The sequence below is a fragment of the Sebastes umbrosus genome, chromosome 1 (assembly GCF_015220745.1).
Source record: "Sebastes umbrosus isolate fSebUmb1 chromosome 1, fSebUmb1.pri, whole genome shotgun sequence".
NCBI classification, from domain to species: domain Eukaryota; kingdom Metazoa; phylum Chordata; class Actinopteri; order Perciformes; family Sebastidae; genus Sebastes; species Sebastes umbrosus.
The window spans coordinates 11,006,405-11,027,867 of NC_051269.1; the positions used below are offsets into that span (position 1 = coordinate 11,006,405).

The 21,463-nt window shown below is 41.1% G+C and overlaps 1 protein-coding gene across 1 annotated transcript in view; it reads right to left on the reverse strand.

Moving 5' to 3' along the window:
• The window catches only part of LOC119475078 (voltage-dependent calcium channel subunit alpha-2/delta-2-like), a 101,705-nt gene extending 81,000 nt beyond the window's left edge, over positions 1-20,705 (reverse strand). Inside the window, exons 1-2 of the mRNA XM_037747578.1 lie at positions 20,325-20,705; positions 16,613-16,694 (exon numbers count right to left, since the gene is read on the reverse strand). Coding sequence (XP_037603506.1) covers positions 16,613-16,694; positions 20,325-20,440 — 198 coding nt within the window. The 5' untranslated portion in view covers positions 20,441-20,705. The remainder of the gene's footprint in view (positions 1-16,612; positions 16,695-20,324) is intronic.
• Positions 20,706-21,463: the final 758 nt, after the last annotated feature.

Genomic DNA, 21,463 nt, shown 5'->3' on the forward strand with positions numbered 1-21,463 from the left:
AGCACTGGCTGTAAATCTGCAAACTGTATAGTTAATATGAGTGAAATCTTGGATTTGAAGAGCTATGAATTTTTAGGAGGTTGATTTCAGGTTCCTTTTGTTCTCTCAGCAAGGCCTGATGTTGCTTTCATCAACAGCAGTCTGTCAATAAGCATGTTGGTTTTTCTCAGGTGGTCAAATGTTTTTTGTTATATTCCTCATGTGTGGTTCAAAACTTGTGAGTATTAAAAATCTATTCATCTCCTTCACCAAAGCTCTTTTCAGGCCTGAGTAATATGCCAACCACGCAGTAGATTAATGTCACAGATTTTAGTTAATGAAGGAGTCTAGTACAACATTAGCTGGCAAAACATAGATGTAAAACTGTGTGTCATCTGCACAGCAATGAAATCTAATATCACGCTTACTGTTGCTGCTCACTGAGCCTCACAGCATGACAAACGCAGAAAATAACTCTTTGTAATGAGAAATTCCACAGAGATACAATCACAACTTGTGAGCTTGGCTGTAACACGTCTCCGGGAAAAAAGTATAATGGTCAAACCATATCAGATATAGAGCGATCAGATATTTAACAACCTTAAGCTTTTCATCATCGTGTGTATTGCATGTCAACTAGACCAGAAACTTCTGGAATAAGCTGTTTTTGTTTCAATGTTGAGAAGCAGAGGTTAATAATGTTTGTCCCGTATACTGCATGATGTCACTGGTTGGTTTTTATTTGCTGAAGTGACACAACCAGACATAACCATTTCTCCTGAAGTGCGCAAATGTGACTTTTATTCCAGTTACAGAGATCACCACTAGCAAATTTGGGCAAAGTTTGAAGTGAAACAAAGCAAAGCCTGACTATCTGCATCAATTGTTGGTTGAGCTGACGGCTAGCAGCTAACAGTGCTAACAGCAGGAACGGTGCAAACACTGGCAACCGTGCTGACAGAGCTAAAAGTGGCGACGCCAGTGGGGCACACACACTGAGACTCACGTGCACTAACATGCATGCACTAACCACACCGGCTATGTAAACAAAGCACAGAGAAACTCAGATTACAACACACATAAGAGCGACTTCATTCTCTGCTCAGGTAGACATTACTCCTCTATATCTTTACATAGCAAATAGTTGTTTGCTGCTCTATTAATGATCTGAATTTCAAACCACCTTTAAACAACCAATAAAGCTCGGGACACCTTATGCTTATTTTTGATTTGCTTTGATGTGTGTACCTGTGTGTGTCTCTGTGTGTGTGTGTGTGTGTGTGTGTGTGTGTGTGTGTGTGTGAGACCATGACATCATTTCTGCAGTGTCTAATCAAGGAGAAAAGGAGCCGGCTTTTGCAAGAGGGCTGTAATGGAAACACAATTGACCTGCTTTAATAAGAAAAACATGATACCTGCCCTTTGCCCACACTTTCTCAGAGACACCGAACACCGTCACTACACCTGCGACGACACACGGCTTCACCACCTGCAAACAGATCTGAATGTATCTCTTGCTCTTTTGAAGTTTTATCTTTTCTCAGCGAGGGGTGGCGATTCGGCGCGTGGCAAAACTCCATCTATTCATTTCAATATGAATGGGCATGTAAGTTTGGTGCCGCTGGAGCGGCAGAGATGTGAAATTGAGGATGGCATGCAGAGTGGCCCCGACACGCAGGGTTAATTCAAACCGCCTTTGATGTCTGTCTGTGTGTGAAATGAGCTGGTGGTCCAGAGTTCACACAAACACATGCCCGGCGCACACATACACGGCCGTGCGCGCGTATACACGTGTTGTAATCATCACACCGAAAAACTCGAGAGACCACTCGTGTAGCCACATGAATCCAAACACGCAGGAAATACCTCCGCTCATATCACGGACTGAATAGCACCAAAAACACCGATGAAAGCTCAACTTTACTGTGTCAGGGAGTCTTAAATCCATTGCACTCTTCAGGATTTCTCTCCTGAGCATGCCCAAACATTCACTCACATGCCATCCACATCCACATGACAATGGAAGCTAAGCTGCCTGTAGGCAAAACAGACTGCTGGCTTACACACACAATACCTATGTAAAGCAGATACTGCAGCTTTACAGCAGGAATAGTCAGAATGAATGAATGAATTTTAACATATCAGACTGTTTAAGATCTCAGTAGTCTGTAACCTTCATAAAAATAAAACAAAATCTGCATTCCCAAAGTTCCACAGTCTTCACACCTTTACAGTCACTAATGTGATTATATGCATTTAGCTTCAATTCAATTAGACCGACTGTGTCATTTACAAATATGTGCTGAGTGATAGCAATTACAGTGTTGATGCTAATTTAAAAAGAGATGTCATATATAACTGCAACATCGACAGACCACCACATCTAAACTGGCAAATTAAAAAAAGTAAACAAGAAAACAGTCTGAGTGCGGGAATTATTAATAAACAAACTCTTGGATTTCAGTTTACTGGACAAGCTGTTAAGTTAGAAGTCCGGCCAATTATACCGAGCCAACCACCGTTTCCATGAATATAAACAACAAGCTTATGTAAGCAGTAATCATTGATTTGTTTTGGTGGTAGCATACTTTTAAACCTATTTGCAAATGAAGCTATTAATAAAATAACACTGCAGCATTAACAACGTGCTGGATTGAGGGAAAGCTGCTCAACAGTTTGATGTAAACAGTTTGAAAACGTAAACTGTAATATTGGTTGGGGGAATAGAAATGGTTTTCATTATCTTTCAATTTGACTGTGAAATGGCACATACTAGAAGCTAATGATGTTCTCTGTGTCTCTAATCAGTCTAACGTGTGATGGTGAGTCTCAGGCCTTTTACTACGTCCTGCTTTGAGCTCCATCAATATTTTATACTGGCCTGCGTTTATGACACTCTTTCGGGTCTATAAGTTTTGATGGTTAAAAAAGGATAAAACAGGCTAACATGTCCTTGTCTGTTTTTGTAAAACTGATGATGACTGAAGAAGCTGAGTTGTGATTGTATCAATACAATCAATGTGACAATTTTTGGACAAACTGTTTGCTGTTCATTTATGCATTTTGTGTATAATGTACAGTGTTGGGAAGGTTACTTTTGATATGTAATCACATATTACTAGTTACCCTGTTGAAAATGTAATAAGCAATGTAACTATTAAACTACTTCACGAAAGTAATATAACTTATTATTACAATTGTTTACTTTTTGATTACTTTTCTAACAAATGTTTGAAACTTGGCAATGAAGCTGCATGTTTTCTCAGGTTGACATTGAGCATCTCCATGTTTACACTGTACAGTAATGTTTCTATAGTAATCGAGTTAACTAGTTAATCGATCCCAAAGCAACAGAATGAATGTTATATTCTACATATAAGCTTTTTACTAATTTCATATTTTTTCTCAGTAACGAATAACAATTCCATTATTTCCTCATTTATTTACGCAACGCCGTTACATGTTAACTTGTCACTCCTCAACACTGGTAATGTAACTCCTCGAAATTCCGTTTATATACGAGGGTTGAACAATTTAGAAAAAACATACAATTGTGATTATTCTGATATTGCGATATGATTTGTGATATCAGAGGGAATGAAAATTTTTACATCATTATTCCCATTTTCATTGAAAAACATCAAAATGGGATCGGTACCGAACAAAGATGTTTTCTTAAGTCTGTAAAATATGATGTGGAGGCCAGGACATCTCTCCAGCATCACAATATTTAACTCAAAATGGTATTTTGACACACATGCCGCCTTTAAAAAATATTGCGCCTCCTGCGATTTGAAAATTGCAGTAAGCCATATTGTGATTTTGATCAAATCTTGATTAATTGTGCAGCCCTATTAAATACTAATAATTTGTTTGGCCAAATATGTTTTGAGAGAAACCTAGTTGATGCCTGGATTACTGTATGTTCACTGTTTTTTAGAGTAAAGTAAGTGCTACTATTTTGTACCACACAAAATTTGTAGGCAGGCAGTTGAGGTGGATGGCTGGTGTTCAAACCACAGGACTTTGACACCTGAGTTCACATCCTGAGCCCTGCGTGTGGTTAGGTTCAGAAAACAAGAGCACTCTGGTTAAGGGTGGGGAAGATCATGGTTTCTATTGAAGGTTAATAAAATGAACTGGTCCTGTCTCGTGCTTCAACTCACTTTTGACTTTTTCAAAGTTAAACCAAGACCACAGCATTTCCCCCAACCTTAATCAAGTGCTAAAACATTATCATGAACACATTCATCATGCTTTAGTTGCATTTTACACACACTTTCAGTGTGAACATTTAGCAACGAGGCTGATTCTTTCGTTTCCTCGTTATGCTTATTAAATTGTAATTCAGCTGGCAATACATTTTTTTCTCAAAACGTATTTGCTGTTAAAAAATTAGTGGGATGACAAATGTCATTTGTAGAAGACAGGGTTGGTACACTGAATGGATGAATCGTATGCGTTTGCAAATATGTGCGTGCATGAATACACATGCATGAGTATATGTGTAACGCAGCGATTGTAGTGGCGGAGCACAAATCCCATCAAACAACGAAGCCCTGGGAAAAGGGCCAGAGGCGGAGATGAGAGTGAGTCTAGTTGGAAGCCAAAGAAGAGGGTGGATAGACCGAGCAGAGAGGGGGAGCGTCTCTTCCAGGTTTTACAGAGAACAAGGCAGGAAACACTACGATCTGCAGAATTAAAAAGATGTAGGTAGCACTTCTGAAGACCCCTCTCAGATGGAGAGTCCTTACTGCCTACATGATCAGAAATTAAAAAAGCTTTTGAGGACTTCCACAGTACCTTGGCTTTTGAGAACCACCCACTGCTGAGGCAAGCCAATTCAAGTTATTCAGAACTGTGACCAATCAATCACAGACTAGTGCAGGTGGAGGAGGAAGAGAAGAAGAGGAGGACAAAACCTCTGAGACTTCAGCGCACCCAATCTCTCTCACATGCACACACACACACACACACAGACAGCTGTAAAAGAAACAAATACATTTTTGGTTCACAATGGAAAATAAACGCCGCACCTACCATTTCACACATAGAGAAGCACTCCCTCTGCAGCGGAATGAATAAAGCACTTCACACCTGGAATTTTCTAGGGCATCACGCCACTCTACATTACCACTGCAACCCACTCAGGGAACTGTACCCGCTTTTTTTCTCTCTGTCAAGCACAGATAGTACCAAAGACACATCACGAGCGCTCTCTGAAACATCAAACAGAAGACGGGGCTGAAAATTACACAAGGATGCGCGCACACACTGCAAATAATAGTGTTGAGAGACGGAGACAAGGAGAAAAGATTTGCAGCGAAGGCAAAATAAAGCATCCTCCTCTGACAGGGCTGGAGCTTTAGCAGACCTCTAATCCTATTTTGACACATAATGCTATATTGTCTTCCTTTAAAAGAAGTGCAAGGCCTTCTTTTCTCCCCAGAAAACTAGTAGTATGAATGCATCTGCTTTTTGTTTTCCTTGAATTCATCAGGCAAACAATTAGTGAGACAAACGCAGCCCTCAAATGCACCACAGTGGATGTCAGCGAGGTTCAGACACTCCGACCGTCTCTGTTTGTTCTGTGCTGACACTAAAGGGCTTGTTTTCCCCCCAGTGGGCTTTTACAGCTCCATCCTGGTAATTCACTGCACTGGAATCAACAAGCACATACACTGTGATGTACTGTAAGATGCTTTTTAAATGTGTCCAGGGAAGATGTAAAACTCTGCACATGCAGCATGCACCACTGTGTCTTCAAAGCCTTCATTATTGATTTCAGTCAGCTGGCTTTACTCTGAGACTGAACAATTAAAACCTGAAGGTGAAAAACAAAACACTTTTGTTTCAAGGCAGAGATATCTAGGAACTGACATATCTGCTGACAATTTCAAAATAAAACATCACATATTACCTAATTAAAGCTGCAGTGGGTAGAATTGGAGCAAATATGATTAAAAAACAGATTTTCATAAAACGGTCACTATATCCTGACAGCAGTGCATGAGACAGGTAATCTGAACAAAAAACATGTGCCTCTGTGTCCTCCGGTGCTCCTAATGGCATCTGCAAGATTTCACAGACCGGAGGAAAACAAGCAGTAAGAGCCGAGCTGAAGCCTGCTGTCTCTGAGCAGCTGTCAATCACACGCAAACTCCGATCAAACGGTCAAACAAGGCAGCGCTGATCAAATATGAATCAATATTTTGTTACTGTAATGCCTATTTCTCTCCTCAAATGTTTTCAGAAACACCTTGTAGTGTACTGTTTAGCTGTAAAATGAGAAAGTGTGCTCCGGCTGGTGGGCGGTGCTTGCTATTTCCTCAACTGATCCCAACATGGTTGCCGGGTCACAAACTTTCTCATTTTACAGCTAAACAGTACACTACAAGATGTTTCTGAAAACATTTGAGGAGAGAAATAGGCATTACAGTAACAGAACATTGATTCATATTAGATAAGCGCTGCCTAGTTTGACCGTTTGATCAGGGTTTGCGAGTGATTGACAGCTGCCTCCGTTGAATGAACAGCCAATAGGAACGCTCTCTCTCAATAAAATGACCTGTGATTGGCCAAAGTCTCCCGTCACGGTCTAGATTATTTAAAGCCTGAAAACAGAGCTATGAGGAGGTGCAGAAGTCTAGTTGTCTCTCAGAACACTTTAATTACAATATGCTGAAACGTTATTATGTGATTTTTGCCCAATGATGCCCAAAACATTCTGCCTACTGCAGGTTTAACAGAATCATATCAACATAAATAACTGGTGAAGGATTGATTTGAAATACACGGCAGAGTAAGAGTAGCATTTTCAGGTCAAATTCAATTTAAATGTTAAAATTCTGGAGGTTTTGCAATGGTTCAGCACCACAACAACAACTTTCTCTACATGTAAAATATCAGCAGTGATTATGGTTACAAAATTAAAAAAACAGAATATGAAACTGTACAGAGCAACGACACTATATAATCTGGTTTACTTTTTCTAAACTGTCACATTTTTACTGCAAAAGCTATTTCAAGTAATTCCTTCTAACACCAACCCCGGGATATCTGCATGCAGGGCTGCACTCTGCAGATATATGTATTTTCATTTATATAAACACCGCCAACCAGTGCGAGGCCATCAAGCCGGCGAGCTGAGGAATCCTTGTAACCTTCTCCTGTGTCAGAAAACCAATAAAAAGGCAGGAAAATAAATAGTGTGCGTTAGTGTGGCTTTCTGTTCTCCTGTCAGCCCAGGGGAGTCTGAGCCTGAGAGTAAAGGTGCTGACCAGCTCTCACGCTGCTTAATGTTCAGCTCGCTACTGGTTTTATGTGCCTCTAATGTCCACAGTTGTTTGTTGGGTGTTTTATTTTTGTTTTTGTTTGGGGTAAATACACAGTAAATGCTAGAGTTGGCACAGAAACACAAAAGGGTGATACACAAGGGTTCCAAACTAAATAAAAAAGTGGTTCTCTAACGGACCATGTCTAAGCTTTTGTGGCAATGATGTGTAACCCCGATGACCCCCTATCCTGGGAATGGCACATGGGATGTCTGAATGGGAATGTAGCCAGGTTTAAAAATTGGGCCGAACACCCACAAGGATACATAAATGGATAGATAAACAAGGCTGTACAATTTATTTCTAATTAGCATGTATCATGATTAGAGCTGAACTTCAGGATGTTTTTGGTACCTGCCCCTTCGGCCGCATACAGACCAACTTTGGCACTGCATGAAAAAACAACGTAGCTCCCTCATTCATTTGAATGGTGCCACACGGTGGTTGTGCCCAAGCAGAGGGCAAAGAACACCCGGTCATCTGGCAAGTAAAGTGAACCTGGCTCATGTTTTTCCTGAACAAAAAGCGATGTTATCTGGGAAGAAGCTGTGTAGGTCAATCAAATAAATACAAGCACACTTTCCTGGTAGATTACTTTCTAACATGAACAACATATTTCTGCTGTTTACCTCATAAATCTAAGTAATTGGTCATTTTCCAGAGCAGTAAAATCCTTCCTCATAATATTCAGTTAAGTCAGTGTTTTGGTGTCTGATAAGCCTTCAAATGCCACAATCTATTACTCAAACTGGACTTCCTGGATGGTATATCATCGTCTTACCAGCCCCTGAAGCAACCCACAACCCAACCACGCAGCTTCTTGCATTGTTGTAACGCATGGCTGTTTTCGGTCCAAACTCAGCACTGAGTATTGATCATTGATCATTGATCAAATGTCTGGTCAAATTCATGATCTTGTTTACTACAAGGTAGGTCTGATTTTTGTACGGCTGCTTGTGCTTAGACAATATTTAACATTTGAGAACTTTGACCTATTTTGTGAAATGAAAGTGGGATATCAAAAAAGTATATTTTTTTGTAGGCTATCAGTAACAAACCTCCCCTTTTTTCCCTCAAAACAATACCCTGCCCTAAAATTGATTTTATATCCGCCGAGCAAATAAATACATAATTTGACAAATTTGAATCTGTATAATTGAAGTGTGTATAGTTTCTATTCTGCTTCAGGAGTGGTACATCAAGTGCTTCCAGTGCACATGATCAACAACAAATTGTAAAAGGTGACACATGCAAATCTTATTTTCAGAAAAAAAAACAACTACTAGGTACTAGAGATGTCACAAGAACCAATACTTCAGTACCAAGTCGATGCCAAAATTCTGAAAACTGACAGTACTCATTTGTCTACAGTATCGCAGGTACCGTCGGGGCATCCTGTCATCCCAGGGATGATAGAAAATGTGTTTGGGATGCAGTAAACTCAATATCGCACCCTATTCTTTCTCTGATAATACTACAATGCGAACAACAAATCCGTGTTGAAATCGGCAGGGTGAGAGCTAGTTAACGTTAGCTGTTAGCAGCCGGTTAGCAGTACAGTCCTGCACGGAGAGAACAGCTAACGTTAATGGAAGGTATCATTACATTATGATGCATTCAGGCTCTATTCCGTAAAAATGAGTATTAGGGAAAGGTACGTTATAACGTTATCATGGTGTGTTCAAATGTAAGCTTGTAAAATGTATTTATTGTCAAGAAACTTGTTGTTTGACAGAGGTTTTCACAGCAATAACAAAAAATATATATTATGGGAATTCTGACCTGTTTAATTTCTTAAAATGCGTATGTAAACGGTGATAAAGGAGTGTATGTTGAAGTCCATGGGATTTATTGTTTTACTTTTGTTTTTTACTGTATCGGTATCGAATTGGTATCGAGAATTGTGTCATTTCACTGGTATTGGTATCAACTACTAAATTTCTGGTACTGTGATATCCCTAATATGTATAAATAGAGTGGAAACAGCTCAGCTTAGTGCTGGAGTTGAAAAAAGTCAGAACATGAAAATCTTTGAGTTCCTAAAGGCTCAAAGGCTGTGCTGGGTTTGCTGCTGTTGTAAATGTGTTAAAATAGCAGTAATTATTTATTCATTAATGTTAACACAAAGACCTCAATAAGAGTAAACCGAGGTGTGTATCGATGCGTGCTAACACAATGACTGAGTGATACTTAAAACAAGCCAGCAGGAGAGAAAACCGGAGCCGGAGAGTAAACTATCTATCCTGCAGAAATAGCCTGTGATGTTTCACACAGCCAGATAACAAGCTGCTGTTGTGTAAGGTCCAGGCCAGAAGATGGAGGGAAGGCGAGAGGAGGGGAGAGGAGGGAGGAGAGCTGAGAGGGGAGCTCTCTCTCTCTCTCTCTCTCCTTTAAAGGGAACTTCTCATGGTGGGAGGAGGGACCTTCAACTCTCCCTGCACACCGTCTACAGGCGGAAGGAGCCATTGAATCAAGAAACAAATGGCACTGATCAGCCCTCACATCATCGTCCGTCGTGAGAGGGAGGGGGGTGGGGGCTGACATCAGCTTTTACAAAGTGAGGAGGGGGGTTGTGGAGTGAGAGCAGGGGTGATGTCTAGTATAGCGCTGGGCATTTGAGACAGATTATTGGAAATTTCTGTAGTCAGCGATAGTGAGTAAATCCACCAGTGCACTTTATAGAGATATGTGTTTGTTGGGGCCGGCTGTCTTCTTTTTCTAGAAAGCAGGAGGTTTGCAGAAGACATTTGGCTTTGTGTTCAGCCTGCATACAACATCTCCCTCAAGTCATAAAAGCAAACCTGTGCAGATCAAATATGAACCAGAGGCTTCAGTGATGTTAACGTCAAAAAAAAGAAGACTTCCCGCACACACACACACACACATTCATGAGCATGCACACGTACACTGGAAGCACTAGAGGCAAGACGGTCTGTGTTGAACTGAGATAAACCTGCAGCCAGCATGAGGTCAGCGGGGCCGACTGATGTAGTGTTGACCACACAGCACAAAGATAGACACACAGAGTGAAGGGCAAAAGTAAAGGGAATACAGCAAAAAACATACTTGTTCAAGTAAAAGGTTCAAGCTCATATGAAAACTGGATCAATCCCACACCCATTAATTGGTACTCTGTCTATCCGCCCTGCTTCCATGTGTGGGTATATTGATCAGGATGTGCGTCGCTCTCAGGTTTCCAGTAATCAAGAGCGGCAAACAGCAGCAGGAGGAGAGGGCGTGGAGGCGCAGCAGACAGATCCTCGGAGTGCAGAGTTGTAAAGTGCCAGGCTGAACCGACCGAGGGGTTCAGGAGCAGTCATGTGCACCAGGCTAAATTATTCATGCTGATTAGACTCTTCTTATTGAAATGAATTTGAGAGAGTTCAACATATGTTTCATGGCATCGCCGTTTAAGAGGCTTGCTAAATTGAAGCTGTGACTCTGTGCCAATTTGCAAGTGTGGTGGTGGAAAGTAACTAAGTAGATTCACAAGTACTGTACTTAAGTTTAGAGATGCACTGCACTTTTATTCAGATTTCTGATTTTTTTAAGTCTGACCTGCCTATTCTAATTGTTGCCATTTTCCGATTTTCTTTCTAAGAACTATAATTGACAGCAAGGCTCCAGATTAACTTTTTATTTTTATCACCGCCCCGAAAAACAAATCCCGAAAAATTATTTCAACCATCCCGAAGTCAGCGTAAACCATCAACGAATTCTAATTCTGTTACTCTTTGTTACTGTTAATGTCATCTATAGTGGTTATTTGTATAAAAATACACAATTCAAATGATTAGGAAACAAATGATTGTATTTTATCTAAATACTTATTTTGATTAAAAAAGATTTTCGCATTAGTAGTTCTAATTATATATTATAAGCTGCCTAGAGCTAGTGTTAGTGTTAGGAAGCTAAACAGATTGTGTGTCTCTCTCTATTATCTTTTTATTTAGCTGTAAAAACATCTCTTTCAAACAACTGTATTTATTAAATTTTCTCGCCAAAACTAAATTTGAAGATTACATATGAACACATCATGATAGCGTTATAATTTGCCTTCGCCCAACTTCGCCAACTTTTCTACCGAATAGAGCTTGAACGTATTATAATGTAAGTCAATGCAACCTTTGTTAACGTTAGCTCCGTTGTAAGCAGGACCGTGCGTGTCGGCAGACGAGCCGGTCCCTGTGATTACTCTGAGCAGCATGCATGGGAATGAATTACAATATAATAAGAGTCTGAGAAAGTTAATTGATCCAAATGCTTTGAAGGTTGTGCCTCTACTGCTTATTTTGGACTTGCAGTTTGTGTCAAATTGCAGCTTTATGTCTTCTTCACTCACGCTGAAGAACTTCCACACCGACGACATGTTCGTACTCTAAAATACAACGTACTGTTAAATATTAACCAGGGGTTCCAACCTTTTTGGCTTATGACTCCTTACAAAGAAACAAAATCTAATTGGGGCTCCTTGTCATACTTCAGATGTCCAAGAGTGTTTTAGCAGTTCCACCAAAAAGATATTTCCCCTTTAAACTGTCTGAGATCGTTTCATTTAAATAACTGTTCATGGCCCAAAGAGGTCAACTATTTTACAAAAGAGAAAGATTTGAGAAAAGTCAAAAACTGAATACACAATTTGTGTAGCAGAACCTTTTTTCTTCTTCTTTCCTACCGCACTAATCATCACATGACCCTTCAGATTTATCTTGACCCCTAGGTTGAGAACCACTAGACTAACCACCCAACTGTATAAAGGTAAAACTAGCTCCATTTGACCAGCTACAACAGTAAAATGCTACTTGCAAAGTAATCCAATAATGTCATTATAATTATTTATCAGTTACAGAGGCTATTCTGCTCCAGAACGAGTAGTTTTACTTTTGATACTTTAAGTACATTTAGCTGATAATACTTCTGTACTTTTACTTAAGTAAGACATTAAAGATCTGCTACTTTTACTATCTGAATACTTGTTCCACCACAGGTATATGAGTGCAGTGAACATGTGTCCACCTGGGTGTCTAAATATATGGATAATAATATTATCTGCCTGTATCTCTGATAAACCATCAAATCGCTATAATGACAGTATGTGGGTGAAGGCGCACTGCTCGTGTGTGCCTATTAAAAGTGTTCTGAAAAAGCCCGAGGATATGGAAACAATGCCAGTGTCCACCGCCGCCTCTCATCACCACATACTGTAACACATCAAACACAGCAGCACGCAGGATAAAGAGGAGGATAAGAACTATAAACAGCATTCGTCTGCTCACATTTAAATGTACCAATTCTCGTCCTTCCCCTCTATCATTTCATCCATCTTAAGTAGTTTGACTCTAAATATACACACAAAACCGCCTGAACATCCATCTCAATTGTCAAGCCATTCTTCATCCTTTCTCTCTCTGAAAACCCCCCTCCTCCTCCGCTCTAAAAGCCGCCCACTCTACTTGTCTATCCACGCTCCACAGTCTTCCTTTCGAAACTTCCAACTCCTCCGATACATCACTCAGCCTCCATCTTCCTTTTTCACTCCCCCCGGGGAAGAATAACATCTTAACCTGGGCAGAAGTATATTACGATGTGATTTTAAAACATTTAAATCACTTTCTATTTTTGGAGACACTTGAAAATCACAGTATGCACAAACACATCAAAACATTGCGCATCCCTGTTGTTTCTCAAGTTGACCGATTCCAAACATATTCAGCTATTTTTGTGCTGCCCTGTCTCGGTCTTTCTGTCTCTTTCACCCGCTACCTCGCTTGTCAGAAAATATAAAAATCTCCACCGGGAGGAACTGCACGGACCACATTATATTCAACTTTACTTCCTTGTCTCTTTCCATGTAAGACAAACTCAAAAATAATTTGCACACACTTTACATTTTTTTTTTGTCTGCGAGAATAAACTGCGCATGAAGAGGAAGGGGGCGCAGAGGGAGGCAATCTTGTTACCAGCCAGCATAGCCCTGGGAAGATTTCTATCAGACACACGTATAGAGAGAGGCATCCATTTAGAAAATGGCTTTTCTAGGCATGCTGGGCCATTTAGCACACCCTGTAACGACTCCTGTTTGGGGCCATGATAAATGTTCTCTCACACCCGCTCTGTGCACACTGTCAGACCAGCACACACAGCCATATGGGAATCCTACACAAGATATAACTGGGATGGGCGTAATATTTTTACAGAGACTGGCTTCACTGGGTTTGGCCCACAGAGAAAACTTCAGCAACATGTAGCCTCCATTAGTTTAAATCCACAAAACTTAACGTCACGTCAACATCACATCTCAACCCTCGGTCTCATTAAGCTCAGGATTTATTCAGCTATGTCCAAGTTTTACAACAAGCAGTCAAGAGACACTATAACATATTGAAACCGCACATACAGTATATCACTCTAAATACCACAGCACAGAAACAATTACTCAGCTAAACAATCAGGCGACTGACAGGAATGTATGAGCAACTCCTTTTTTTCAAGCAAAAACACCAAAACATTTCCCAGTTCCAGCTCCTCGTTTGTGAGGATCTGCTACTTTTCTTTGTCTTATGTGATAGAAGAGTCGATATCTTTTGGTTTTGGACTGTTGCTGCTGTCAGAGAAAACAAGCAATTTGATGGCGAGCAGCCAGGGCTTTATGAAATTGTGATGGACTTTTTTCACTATTTTCTAAAATTTTATAGACCAAATATTGAATAAGTTTATCAAGAAAAGAATCAGCAGATGAATGAAAATGAAAATAATAATAATAATAATAATCATGAGTGTGCCCTTAAATATGAAAAGTATCACTATCAAAGTCTGCATGTGCAATGAATTGCATCCAATAGAATAAGATAAGAACAGACATTCCCATTCAAATCAACGTAGCAGGATTGTCGGAACGGCGACAATTTGTATGTGTACCGTTGCCATTGCGACCGTTGTAGCGGGCTAACTTCCATATAAATCAACTTACGGCGAGTCGCAAACTCCCTGAGGTGAGCTTTAGCAGTAACGACTCAAACGAGCAATGGAATAGTAGCATTACGAAGAATAAAGAGCCTGAGTAAATGAGTCAAATTTAACAACATAATGCTTCATCCACACCAGATGAGACGCCAGATGAGTGACAACTTTGTTTGGCTCATTTTCTGTAACCAGTGTAGCATTAGCGGACAGGTGGGTAGTTAGCTCGTTTGCTAATTCCGCCACGCTTTAATGCTACACCGGTTACAGAAATGAGCCGGCTGGTGGCCAGCGGCAGCACTGGGTTTGACGGTCCCTCCGCCTCACTCCCCACCGCTCCAGACAAGCTAACTAGCCAGCCAGCCATTTCCAGAGCTGCGTCCTTTACAGCTCCACTGACGTGTGTTCTGTTGTCACCATAACAACAAACAACAATCACCATTTTCTTTTGTACTATTGTTTTACTCCTGTTTTATTTCTATGATTGCATCATACTGTATATCCAGTAAAAAGTTAAAAAAAAATAGTAAAATAGGAGTAAAGGAGTAGGGATACACCGATACGGATCAGATATCGGCCGATACTGAATCAAATAGCTGGATCGGGTAACGGTGACGATGGGGCCGATCTATTCAATTCAATTCTCTGTTTATATAATGTACACATTATATGCTGGAATTAGAATTCCTGTTTAAGTTTTGACCAATTTGTTGCTGCATTAAAAGGTTTACACTTTAATTGTAATTCCTGTTAATTTTGAATATTTTTTAACCAAGTTGTAGGTGTATGATTTATTATTTTAATAATAAATATCAATTCAGTAAATTTATATCTATTTATTTATTTGTTACATTTGTTTATTTTTTTACAAAGTCAAGAAAACAATCCCAGTGACTGGGATCATTCTTTTATGTGTAAGATTGATTTATCTTACACATAAAAGAATGATCCCAGTCACTTCCACACAGTGAGGCATACAGCTTATTAATTAAACACTGGTATCAGATCGGTACTCAGTACTCGGTATCGGTCAATACCCAAAGCCCAGGTATCGCTACCGGTATCGGGACTGAAAAAGTCGAATCGGTGCATCCCTAAAAGGAAGAGGGAAAAAGGTTGTGATCTTTTGGTGTAAACACTGCCTCTCGAAGTTTAGTGATTTTGTCTAAGTTTCAGATAAATGGAAGGATGACATACTTCTTTAGGAGTTGAGAAAATGCTCCTTCCTCTTAGGCTCTGAAAACTCTTTCAGAAACCCTCAAAAAATGCATCGTCACCAAGCTCAAATCAAGATTGTTTTTCTATAGTTTCATAGAATATTTATCAGACAGCAACAATATGCTTTCACCTTGAAACCATAACCATGAGTAACATTATTACAGAAGTCGACTGCCATTTAGAAATCCACATTGCTCAGTGGGAATACTGAAAACATATTAGTACAAACTGCGAAAGACAAATATTTTGATGGGTAAACATTGTCTGTTATGTTTACACTGGATGAGTGCTAAAAATCAACCTCTCTCTATCATGTAGTCTGAGCGTCTCCTTGATACCCATTACTGGTCACTAACCTTTACGCCATCACTGTCAACTCACTTCCTCCTCTCTGGGATCCATCAACGTCGCCACACCACACTAACAGCCATCACTGTTACTAACCACTGTTACTGCTAGCATTAAAGCTGCCACAGGCACCGCACCGGCTGGATGAATCACACTCACCCATACAGCAATAATGAAGCATTTATCTCAGGGTGCATTACAAACCCTGGAAGCACGGCGAACATGCGCACATGGCAGAAATATGATGAAACAGTGTCAATCACACTCTGCTCAACCATCTGCTCTACCACAAGACAGACACGTGCTACACACAGCCTCATGCGAGGACGATGACACAAACAACCAAAACACCATATTCTGCTAAATGTGATTTTATATCATTAAAATCTCATGCTTCTGAAAACAAGTGAAAACATTTTGTTAATTTGTTGAAATAATTTCACTTTTTTTCCCCCAGTGTATCTTCACTTTAAAACACTGATTTCACAGGATCTTGATTAAGGAAGGTCAATCCAGGAATGAAATCTGACTCTTGAAAAATAATTCTTGAAAATATAACTGATTAGTGGGGAAAAAGTACATTTATCTCAGAGTAAAATTATCTTAGAGAACACAGTTAAACCTAAATATCTTTAAAAGATCAACATTCTTTTTCAGTGCTCATAAAAACGCACTCGGGAGCTTATGTCGTACAACCTCGCCCAGTGAAATCTTACTGATTAATAATGCAGAAAAAAAGCGCTGCGTCACATGTAAGCATGACGTCAACTTACCGATCTCATCTGCTGAGTCCCGGTGACGTGCTGCAGAACCTTTTCCAGCTCCTTCTCGATGCGTCCGGCCCAGTGAATCATTCTGGAAAATAAAATTAGACATTTTCAATCTGCATCACTCGACATTATCACCTGAGCATGTCATCATCATTCATTTCTCTTGTCAGTGGATGTGAGTGAGTGTGTTTGTAAGACTGTGTCAGAAAGAGTCGCTCCCCATCTTTGTGTATCTCTCTTTTCTGTTGTCAAACTGCCATACAGTACTCCCCCCATTCCAGATCCCTATCTGGACGCGTCCCTGTCCAACCTCTCCTAATGTCTGGGTTAATCATCAGCAGCTTCCCTCCCCATCACATCTTGCATATATCTGGTCGGCCCTGGCAGGACCGGTAGCGAACGTGCCCGTCTTGGCTCGGCTGGGATCAGCGGCTCTGCAATAAAACTGCTCAGGTCTGACAGAAATGCACCCTAAGCAGGAGCTGATCTCCGTTAGACGGAGCCAAGTTTGGAATTAAGAGATCAAACGGCTCAAGCTCATCACTGTATATCTCCCAGCAAGCAACAAATGACTTAATGGATCAAGATTTTCACTAGATCATTTTAAAGCAGCAGGGGCTAACCTGCCAACCTGGATACAAGCTGAACAATCCACATGCATGGCCAATGAGAAATTCTCTACTCAAAAAAACATTATGAAAGCTTATCTTCCAGCAATCAGATGAATACATTCTGTAATGCGTTTGCGAGCCAACCACTGACTCCGTGCCAACCTTTTCCTTTCAGCAGCCTGCAGATAGCTAATCACTAGCATCAACAACACAACACAGTCGTTTGTCTTTTAATATGATGACTGAAACAAATGTCATCTTTAAATGTCAGATTGGCTCAGAAGATAAGAGGGAAGACAGATTTATTAAATTTGCACAAATCTGCCAAGTAGTGACAGCGCTCGCCATAATCACAAAGCCGGAGCGGGCCTCATCGGGAGAGTAACAGCAGAGCAAACACGCCAGGCGCACTGGCTGTGTTTATAGGGGACGAGATTAAGAGCAAGCAAGAGGGCCTCCAAAAGGATGGTGCAGAGCGGGACCGCTGGGGAGAGGCCGCCGACTATGAAAAGGTCACCTCGATATGAAATGAAAACAAGCTTACAGTGAGAGCAGAGCCGAGGAGGACGCAGTGATACTAACAGTGAGGGACAATACCTCTGCCCCAAGCCAGGCAGACTTCTTACGTAACTTCATTAGTCTACATACACACATACTTTGTGTGTGTATGTATAAATATATATACACACAAAAATGCACACTTTAGCACTGCTGTAAAAATGAGCTATAGGACATTCTGCCCTCTCTTGTGCACACATTTCCTCAGCTAGACCTCCAACACACACAAGCTCCAACTGGTTTGTGTGTGCGCGTGTGTGTGTGTGTGTGTGTGTGTGTGTGTGTGTGTGTGTGTGTGTGTGTGTGTGTGTGTGTGTGTGTGTGTGTGTGTGTGTGTGTGTGTGTGTGTGTCAGGCATATACACCTGATGGACGGCCACAGCCGCTCCCCATACACCTCAATTAGGTAGCTGGCAACAACTGGCAAATAGCACAGGATGTGGGTGACACAAAACCCAGTTTTTAAAACCCCAGAGATACCTGAATATAACGTAGGTTACCAGACCGACACTATTTATCTCATCTAATGAGATTAAACCGGTTTTATTAAAACAGTATCTGTATTCAAGCATAGTTACAACAAATAATCGAAGTACTTCTGAAAAACATTAGCTGTATTTGGAGAGGAGATATTGCTGCAGGATTATAAACAATGCATTTTAATCATTGAATACAGGTGTAGATTTATAAAATAGATATTCAAATACAATAAATATCATTTTTAAAATCCACGTGAATTTGTTCGCAAATCCATCCAGACAAACCCCTTTTCTTTACGGTGCTTAACTTAATCAATGATGCAGCTAATTGTCCTTTTAAGTCAATCAACAGTAGGCCTAATATAAGATAAGTGATTTTCCTGTGAAAGTCACCTTGGCATTCAGGAATAACAAAGCGATCACCCAGAGGATGCCTCAGGGAGGAAATCATGTAAGATTCTTCATTTCTGTGAACCTGGTTGACTAATCACCACTACAGGCTGCATCATGTTCACATCAGATCATCACGTCATCATCACGTATAGACTAGGATGAGGGACTCTGGCTTCACTGGGTTTAATACTGGACTGAAAAATCTGAAAAATGTCATTACAAACTAAGCAACGGTCACTTAAAAAAAAAAAAATGTTTTTAAAAAAAGGCAAATTGTTTGAATAGTTGGGAATAACAAAGCTGAATAAACTGCTGCGTGTGCAGACGTTATGTTTCAGTCTGCCTCCGTGTGTCATCCAAGGTGAAATTGTCCCATTTCAGAAAGAAATTGCGCTTTAAAATTCAAATATTATTTCAAAAAACTATTTCCCCAACAGGTGAACACTGGAAAAAAGTCCAACACTATAGTTTACACCCAGCTGGATGCTCAGCTTTCTGTGCCTGCATGAGGTCACCTGGATAAAGCAACACACTGCCATACTGGCCTCAACTGCGTCTATACATTTCAACTATGAACATTTCTACAAGACTGTTCACTGCAACAACAACAACAACAAAAATGATGCTCCATTTGTCCTCCGTACAGAGTCATGTATAGTTTTGGGAGTTCGTGTGAGAAACGATCTGAGCTGCAGGGACTTTCACCTGAAGGTTTGCCATGAGACCATGGAAGAAGCTATTACGCGTATTAACTAATTGGTTTAGTCTCTGAATCAGAATCATCCTGTTATAAAACACCAGTGTATATCCTGCTGTTGCTGCTGTGGGATATAGAGGAGTATTTCCACGGTGCGTGTGCAGCAGGATCCAGTGGAGGACTTTTTTTTAGTCTAGCCTCGCCGTATAGCTCAGCCTATCCATCATCATGCGTAAATGGGATATTCTCCCACCCCATGCAGCGACAGCAAAACAACACATCCACTGTTATTATTATTATGATCATTTTATTTTTATCCCTATATGGATGTCCTAATGAATTCTTGCTCGCTTGGTTTATTCACCTACATGGCACCTGTGCATTCTCCCTATAGCTGACTATGACAGATTGAATAAGGCTTTTGGGTATTAAACTATAGCTGTGTTGACCATATTCAAGATTCAAGAGTTGTATTCGCCATTTGCACCTATAAATAAGTACATTGGATTTCTTTACACCAAATCAGCTTTAAGAAAATTAAAAAAATGTAGAAAAGGCACAAGGTAATTACAGTACAAAAAATAAGTAGCACATTCAACTACAACAAAATAAATAAATAAATTATTAAAATGTAAAACGCCCTCAGTGTAGTCAATATATAAACTAAACTACCCTCTGCATAGGAGCAATGACAGATTGGATAAGGCTTTTGGGTATTAAATGCTGCTGCTGCTGCTGCTGCACACAAACAACAACAACATTATGAGAGCAGACATTCATAACGTAGCATCAAGAGACAGGAAACTGCGTCTCCTGTTGTTTGAACATCATGGACAGCAGCAGCAGCAGCAGCACGGAGGTAAACGGAGCTGCATGTGCATCATGTGCAGGCGGCTCGGTGGGGCCACCTGTCCTAGTTCCTGGTTCCTCCACTCCGCATCCAGGTTTATCACCCCCAAAACGGTGCAGGGTACTTACGTGTAGTGTTGTGGGAAGAGGTGGGTCCCGTCTGTCGGCGTGGAGACGCATATGATAAGTACAGTTTGCATTGTGAAGAGGCAGAAGATACCGTACGACTGCGCGCAGATCGCCATTTTCCATGAAATATTCAAGAAACTGAGGATAAATAAATAAGAGAGAGAGAAGGAGGACCGGAAGGACACAGTCTCTCTCTCGGCGGCTGAGCTAGGAATAACCCGGAGAGAAAGTGTGTGTTGGTGGTGATGGGTTGGTGGAGGAGGCTTCTGCACACTTCAGCCGGGCAGTGGATCAACCTCAGTCGGGGACGCACAGAGAGTACTGGCAGCTGAAGAAGACACTGGAGACCAGGATGAGGAAGATGTTCTGCTGCTTCTGCTGCTGCTGCTGCTGCTGCTGCTGCTGCTGCTGCTGCTGCTGCTGCTGCTGATGTGCCCGCCTGCTGCTGCTGATGTGCCCGCCTGCTGCTGCTGCTGCTGCTGATGTGCCCGCCTGCTGCTGCTGATGTGCCCGCCTGCTGCTGCTGCCTGTTTGCGCACTCGCTGCTGTCCTCCCTCCCTCTCCACCGCCGCACATTTGCTCCTTTTTCTCTCTCCCACTCTTTCCAATGTAACAACCATGCAGTCTGCCCCAGAAGGTCCTGGTTCTGGTTTCCCCGTGCCTCCCTTCCCGCCAGCGTGCCCAGCAATACGGCCTGGGTCTCCAGCAGCGTGGGCGAAGCTCTGGTCCTGGCCGGAGGAAGAGTCGCTGGTGCTGGGCTCTCCACCGGACTGGTCGGGAGGCCCCGCTGGAGTTTGAGCTCAAGGAGTTTCTGGTGACCCTGCAGGATTTTGTCAGATTTTGCACGGAATAAGACCTAGTGGAACCGATTACAAGCATTAACAATAACTATAATGAAATAGCCAATCTTCTCGCTGATGGTCTTCTTTACTTATGTAGGTCATATAGAGCAGTCGTTCCCAAAGACTGGGTCGGGACCCACAGGTGGGTCGCAAGACATTTTATTAGGGTCGCAAAATAAATTTGCAGAATTTCTTCCATTGTGTTTTATTCAACATTTATATCCGCAGTACACCTCTGAGCCACATGACGCAGCCTGAATATTCGTATTGTTCTGATAATTGTGGCCTGCTCATAAC